The sequence below is a fragment of the Belonocnema kinseyi genome, chromosome 6, assembly GCF_010883055.1.
Source record: "Belonocnema kinseyi isolate 2016_QV_RU_SX_M_011 chromosome 6, B_treatae_v1, whole genome shotgun sequence".
NCBI classification, from domain to species: Eukaryota; Metazoa; Arthropoda; class Insecta; order Hymenoptera; family Cynipidae; genus Belonocnema; species Belonocnema kinseyi.
The window spans coordinates 74,419,223-74,427,361 of NC_046662.1; the positions used below are offsets into that span (position 1 = coordinate 74,419,223).

At 32.2% G+C, this 8,139-nt stretch overlaps 2 protein-coding genes across 9 annotated transcripts in view; one reads left to right on the plus strand and one right to left on the minus strand.

Moving 5' to 3' along the window:
• Positions 1-8,139, plus strand: part of LOC117175142 — a 98,294-nt gene that overhangs the window by 39,125 nt on the left and 51,030 nt on the right. The window lies entirely within an intron of this gene.
• Positions 1-8,139, minus strand: part of LOC117175143 (epsilon-sarcoglycan) — a 57,374-nt gene that overhangs the window by 16,277 nt on the left and 32,958 nt on the right. For all 8 annotated transcript variants that reach the window (XM_033364728.1, XM_033364729.1, XM_033364731.1 and 5 more), the window contains 2 exons: positions 6,165-6,339; positions 5,039-5,283 (listed from right to left, as the gene is read on the minus strand). In XM_033364728.1, the coding sequence (XP_033220619.1) occupies positions 5,039-5,283; positions 6,165-6,339 (420 nt within the window). The remainder of the gene's footprint in view (positions 1-5,038; positions 5,284-6,164; positions 6,340-8,139) is intronic.

Consider the following 8,139-nt stretch of genomic DNA (forward strand, 5'->3'; position numbering starts at 1 on the left):
GATTTTTGATACCGAATTTGAATTCAGCGCCCCAAAATCCATAGGAATACGTGTGTCTTGTTACCAGATCCGCACACTTTTTTTTTGTGTGGCTGTGTAATCGACTGTGTATCCCACTTGTTGCGCAATTTACTATTGTTGGTTTCCAGAATCAAAAGAGGACGTTACGGTATCTTTAATGCGACTTTGAAACTTTAGTGGACGCATAAAATGAAGAGGCTTCGGACTTGCTTTTCACTTCCTATTAGATCTTTAAGGAAATGTAGCCAATTTTAAGATTTAAGGAACGTCATGTATTTTTAAAGTTTGATAGAAACGACTAATGATTTATAATTATAGTCGATTATGATAAGACCTCTGACATCAAATTCTTTATAATTATATATGCTTCAGAGTTGATACCAAACCGAGAAACATGTATAAAGGAGCGGTTCCTTCAGATAGTACCTAAAATACATAATGTATCTTATATTGCAATTCGAACTGCAGAATATATTTTTGAAAAAGGGTCCAAGGCCAATACCAGTAAAAAAAATGTTACCAGTCTTGTCACAATTCAAATATAAGGGGTGGTAGTACAGAACTAGATAAACGACATTTTCCCAAAAATTAGTTTATTGCCTTAAAAATGTGTTAAAAAATTCGTTTGAACCAATAATTACATTGTGATCAGCATGACTTTGAGATTGTCCACTGGCGCATCTATTTCCTTGTAACGGTTTGGCAGAAAAAAATTTAATTGTACAGAATGTTTTTTCAATATTGTACAAATCTCCCATTTTATTGGTTATTTAGTTCTGTACTGACACCCTTCATATGTGAACCTGTAGCGAGAAACACGTTAAAAAAGCTAAGAGTTGACTACTTCGTTACAAAAAATATATGCCTAACTGTAATTTTTTAAACTTTACCTGTATAGAATAAGAAAGTAGGCTCCCGCATGGACCTTCCTAAGGTTAAAAAGATGGTCTGGGAATATCGTAAAAACTTGCGGGAAGACGAAATCCAAATATATTTGAAAATCGTCCATATTCTTGTTAATGAGGACACACACAAACGTATTTCGTTCATTTTTTTGTTTATCATAATCCTTAATAGAAAATGTACGTTGTGTGACGTCATAGGTGCCTGCTTACAAAATAGGCAATTAGAACATGTGTACATCAAATATTTCAGAGTGAATTGAAGCAATTTTTTTTTAATTATTACTTAATAATCGTATGTTCTACTATTTTTCAATAATACTGTATATGTGTTCCGTCCATGGTACCGACAAAATCATTTTAATAAGGAATATAAATGATTATATTAGATGATTATGAAAACATTTTAAAACATATTCAAATTGTTTATCAAGAAAACTCTTATTTTTACTGAACTTTTTTTCAATGTTAACGAAAGACAGCTCTTTCGAATTTGAAAAAAATGGTTTTAATGGCCGGAATCTATACAAAATACATTTTATTCAAGCATTTTATATCATGTGAAGTCCACCTTTTTTTGCTCTTCGCTTTTTTAGAGATAAATGCAATTATAAATGTTACGTAAACGAGTAAAAAATACACCCCTCCTTCACATAGCAGACGGCAACGAAACATGAACTCCCTTTCCCTTGTGTCAATGTTACGTAATATGTAAATTAACTGAAAATATGGTTAATTATGGGCCAAGTATTTAGTTATGTATAAGATAAGGAACTGCTATTGTATTAGCGGGGACAACCATTTTCTTACAGGCTGATACTAATCGAATAGTCACTACAACTATTTGAATTGCTGTGCCAACTAATAAAATGGCAGTACCATATCCTTATACTAACTAAATATTGGGCCTGATGACTAATCGTTTTTTCAGAGTTACGAGTAGTTATATCATTGAAACGAATTAGAAATATGCCCCCCAAATCATAAACATTAAGTGGTCAGTGGTCTTCATATGCCTGATCATGGTTCGAAAGCAAAGTAAATAAGTAATTGGCGCTCGTCGATCTCTTTGATCGTAACGAGCATGCATCTCGCAGCTTCAATGAGAAATTCTTGTCTATCTCGCGCACGAGCGATAATAATGATAATAATGTTATGCAGATGTGCGTAATAGCGCACACGCATTATCATATTATTCACACATTATACTATGAGGTGTTGAAGAGAAGTTACGTACACACATATGTACATAAAGAGACAGACGTGCCCCCGGGTAAGTGACCGTTGCGAGCGATCACCGTTCTTTACGATCATAAGCAACGGTTTACCGATAACCAGATTTCCATTCGCGTGACGTGAATGATCGGTGACGTAATCGACTTATATATTAATGATCCGCCGTGTCACGGTCTCAAAACTATATTGTTCTTTTATTCATTATTCGATCGGATAGATGTTGATAAAAGTCTACAGGCGTAACAACAGTAAATCGTGGGCGAGGGGTTAGCCACGCTCTAAAATTAGACCAGTTACAATTTTTACTAGTTTCATTCTGTGGCTTATTTCTAGACAGTGACTTTAACTGCTTTTTCAGGGCTTTCAGGGTGTCTTGCTTACCGAGAAATCAGGAGAAATTGGAATTATTATTTAGTATCGTGAATTTTTCTCTTTTATCGTAAAATGTAATTTTGTCAACTTTATCTTCTTTTTATTATTTAGTCGAAAATAGGAGAAAGGAAACTCTAATTAATTCAATAGTGCAAATTTCAATGATTTCTTAAAAATTTAAATATAAGCTAATTTAATTTTTTTTAAATTCAAATTTACCTTTTAAATAAATTTTACATAAACCTCTTCAAAAACTATGTCACGCTGCCAAGGGAAGTAACAGGTTTTGTGACGGTTTTTGACGGGGAGGGAGGGGGGGGGGATTAAACCAGAATGTGACCTCATACATGGGAAATATAAATCGACGCCTCCATTCAATATGAGTCTTATCTGCTGATAGCTCCATGTTTGAGACTATATAGTATATGCTGTGTTTGTATATAGGAAATAGTCTCATACACGGCGCTATCAGCATATTCGTTTTTTTGTTAAAAAATAATTTTTTTCAATGAAAATTTAATGGTTTTATTATTTGTTGAAAATGTTTGCTTTTAGTAGAAAATTTAACAATTCAGTTGAAAATTGATGTATGTTATTCAACAATTTTTAGACTGTAAATCAATTTTTTCAATTGCAGGTATAACTATTCCATTTTGGGTTGAAAGTTCATATTTTTAGATTAAAATTCAACTAACTGCTTGAAGAATAAGTTTTTTATTAAAAATTATATTTTCAGATAGAAAAATCAATTTTTTCTTGGAAAATTCACTTTGTTGGCTTAAAAATGGAACTATATTTTAATGAAAGTCCGTCTTTTTTGGTTGAAAACAACACTATTGTTGGTAATTCAAATTTTTTTATTGAAAATTCAACTCTTCTCTAGAGAATTAGCCCCTCCTGTGCCAAAATTAAACTGCTCTGTTGAAAAGTCGTCTTTTATTTTATTTGCTTTAAAAATCCATTCTTTTTTAGATTGAAAACTGAACTCTTTCATTGAAAAATCATCTCTTTTGGTAAAAAATTAATACTTTTTGTTTGAAGACTCAATTATTTTGTTCAAAATGCAATCAATTTCGATTTTATTCCATACGTTACCTATACATTTATTTTTGTTTAAAAGAATTTATTCTGCTATTTCCATGAAAAATCAGGCGCCCTTGTCACGATCTGTGACGAAGAAGGAAAGTAATGGAAAGTGTGCAAAGCAGCATTTTTGTGTCAACATTTAATAAGTTGCACCATGCGAGTCAACATTTTCGTAGTAATAGTGATAAGAATTTATGTGATTATATAGAAATTTGTCGAGGAACTTTAAAAATTCTATTTATAACATATATTAAACCAGAGTATGCTAGTTACAGAACAACATAAATTCTCGTTAAAAGCCAGAATTTCTGGTCAATTCATATTTCATATTCAAATAAAAATTCGTGCTCTTTGGACCAGAATTTTTTAAAATTTATTTAATAACAGCGGGTAGATTGTTTTTCATAGGGCATGGTGGGGCGAGATGAGCATAGGGGGTAAGATGAGTCACTTAATTTTCTCGTAGGTTATCATTTATTTTGTAACTGTTTTTTGTATTAATATCAGGAAAAACAGGATCAAACTTCTTTTTTGAAAATTTTTTGCTTAATGTTGAATAAATGTGGAAAAAACGAAAGTAAACATTTTAAGACCTGTATTCTGCTATTTTGCATTTGTTTAGAAAGTTCAAGAATCACGCAAAATCACATATTAGATGTTTTTCCAGTAGTCATTTAGATAGCTTCTTTATTAAACGTTAAGTTTTTCAACAGATCTATATATAATTGTAAAACCAAAATAGGTGAAATTTTTATTTGGCTAAAAAGTGTCATATGGGGCGGAATGAGCCACCTCTTCCTGTGCATTAACTTAACCTCTTAGTGTTGACCTAGGATACATAAGTCCGCTTGTGACGTTGAAGATAAACAAATTTCCGTTAATTTTCGCACTTGGTTTACCCTCGGGTTGACAATTGTCCATCGTTTGGCCTTGAGAACTTCGACTTGCGAATGGAACTCGCCAAAGATTATTTTTACTACCGCTTTTGTTCTTTACCTTGTTATACAAGTCTTAGATTTAAACGGTTTGGAACAAACGACAAATGTTTTAATTAAACGAAGTTTGTCATATAGCTGCTCGTTGCGGAAATGATAACAGGCACTGCACGTGGGATTCTCTAATGACTGTTATAATGACTTCTAGAACTCAAACTTTTCTTCTTGATAAAGTCGTGACTGATTTCTCCCATAGTTTTTAACTATCGTGTTTCGTATACCATCGTTTCATCATCAAAGAAATTATAATCGATAGAAGATTAGAGTGCTTTCAACGGATGTTCTTTACTTTGGAAAAATCTCGGGAAAATGGTTAGGGTATATTATTTACTTTGATTTTACTACTCATCGTTGAAAAATAAAAGATTTACCTATATTTTTTCGCATTATCATCTTTTACTTTAAAAAAAAAACAAACAAACTTACAACTTCTCGTGGTGAAGGCAAAGGGCTGTGCTCAGAAGTCCTAATAAAATGAGAAGCAAAACAGCTGGTATGAAAATTGTCGTCACAATTTCTTTTGCGTAGCTTCTAATTGGAACTCCAGATTTTTTTGGCTGGGTCCATCGCCATTCTGAATGTTCTGCAAGACCAGAAGGCGGCCTTCCAATTACATTCATACTAGGTCCTCTTCTTGCACTTTCCTGATGTAAACTATGGCTCTCCTCGATCTAAAATTAATAGCATATACATTTATTCGAATAAATGCAGGACGATATTTGAAGAAACATTGTTTACATCTACAAAATTATTCTATTCCAAACCCGAATAAGAACATGCTACCAAGTTTAGAGAAGTTGTATTTTTTATTCATTTACAAATTTATCTATTATAATTCATTTAACTTTCTTGCGTTTAAATCAAAATGTTTATTAATTAATTTTGATAACGAAGTTAAATTTTTGGTTATAGCTTAAGTATATACAACAAGACATATACTGTAAGAATTTTTTCCTGGATTTACCTACAAAATATCCGGAAGCTAATAATCCTACAATTTCGTAGGCATATTTTCTGAACTAATTTGGGAATTTACTTAAAAGTTAGAAAATTTTCCCTAAACACTGTACGGGAAATTATGTAAAAGTTCAGAAATTTAAATATAGAGTTAGGGTGTTTTCCCTAAACAGCTGTAGGTAAAATTTGAAGTTTGACTTGTGAAAATATTAAAAAATATTCCCCTAAGAATAGAAGAACATTTACTGAAAGGAAAAGAAAAATTTTCCATTTTTAAATGTTTTTTTTTTAATTTCCTAACATTTCCAAATTATTCTTGATTTTTTGGGAATAATTTAATTTCGAATGATTCAGATTTTTCTCCGAAAGTTTGGAACAATTACATATTTTTTCAGAAAAAGTAATATAGGTAAGCTCAGAGAAAAAGGATAACTTTTGAAGTTAAAGTTTTAAAATTGCAACGTTGAAGTAGACTTGTCTTTATTGATAATTTTTATTTATTAATAGTTTAATGATTTCTATGACAATTTTTGTTATTTCCAAATTTTAACATGTTGCATCAAATATACTCTTAATTAAAAAAATATATACTTACCAATCTGAAGGAACACCAGTCCAGAACAAAGTCAGCACTTCTAAAATGAGTTTCAACACTCGTTCTTTTATAGTCCCTTGGGCAAGAGGATTTTTTTCGAAGTGGCTTCACCTCATTTTCTACACGTTGTAGATCATTTGAAAATGGCACAGAGCTTCCAAGTCTCAAAACAACTCTGAAACAAAAAAAAATATTTCAAAAACATATATGGGGCGTTATTTCTCAATTGTATACACAATCTCAAGTGCATCAGTGCAATTTCGATTGGTTTTTCCATGCCCTTTCCACTGATTATAAGAATGTTTTGAAAAACTGTTGCATTTAGTTTAAAAAGTACTAGTCGAAATTTTGATCTTGCCCTTGAAAAAGTTAAACATGTTTCAAAAACGCAAATTATTATACAAATGAAAAACATTTTTTCCGAGAAATAGCAAATCATTTTTTTTCCATCCAATAATTTTGTCCAAATTTAACTTATATTTGGCAGCTTTGATTTTTTGTCTATAACAGGAGTTAAAATTTATTTTCTAAACATTCCAGGACTTATAAATGGTCCTCGACAAAGGCAAAAAAATATTCAGTGGTGATGGTTATATGTTTGTAATTCTTATCATTTTCTATTATTTGTGAATACATATTTGGATTATGATTATATTTAGTTTTTATAAAGAAATATCTAAAGTCATAGACTGTAATGGTGGAAAGCAATTAATATTTTTAATGTTTAAAATTATCATATTAATATATTATATATAGTAATTATTGAGGCATATAATATATTAATATAATAATTTTAAACATCGAAAATATTTATATAAAAGTATAACAACTTCTAAAGATGGAAAAACTGGCTGGAAAAGTGGAAAAAAATTGTAAAATGAACCATTATTATCTATGACTATAAATATTACTCAATAAAAACTAAATAACCCAGTAGATAGTGCCCCCGGAGTTATTTCTTCCATGAATTGACGCCGCGCCGCTGGGATGGATGATAAGAGCTGTGGGGAATGTGCGGTGTGCACTCAGGCGTGGCAAAATGAAGAAAGAAACTGGAGAGAGACCAAATAGTTCGGAATCCCCGGATATAGGTCCACAGTCAGTCCTAAAACCGGCTCTAACTCCGTTGTTCACCGTATGTTCATAATTTTAATGTTCAACCACATATTACAGCAAATGATAGACACTACGCAAATATATAACAAATTTTATGGCGTGAAATGCATGGAGGCTTGGAATGCCTGGTCGTAATATTGCGCAACGTGACGCGGTTACAGCAAGGCCGTTGCGGTACAACGCTTTATGACTGCTACTATTTTGTCTAGGGTGACCGCAGACAACCTGCTCTTTCGGCACCGCGGCTCCTCTCTTCCTTCGGTATCAATTTATTCTTGAAACGCATACATCGAAAATTTTATATCGAAAGTCTAGTTCTCAGTCGAGTATATCGCGCAATATTATGCATTCCAGTTTGAAACATTGCAGGCGGCCCCGTCTGTTTACGTTTCGATTCCCACGATTTAGTAACAAGATCTCAGTCAGTGCGAGGCAACCTACGACACTGTTACTAAACCGAGAGTTGGGTGTATATTTATAAAGTTTTTATTGAAGATATACATTTTTCATTATTTTGTCTTGTATAATATCGGTGGAAAGTTTAGTACTTTAGTACAACTAAAATACATAACTTTCTCTAAAAGATAGTAACCACTTTTTCCCTCACTTTTGCCCTCATGAGGAATCAGAAAACTGCTCAATGAAAACTGATTATTATTCTACAAATCCCCTCGTAAGTCCTTTTCTGAATTTCCGAGTGAATTTCCAATAACTTAGCATTAATTTCCGAGCAAAAGCGGTATCAAATTGTCGGAATTCGAGTGCCCGCCAATGACGTGCAACTGGAAATATAGACTGCTGGCTAATGATTATATGATTACGATTTCTCTCGAAAGACGATAGTGCATAAACTGTATAA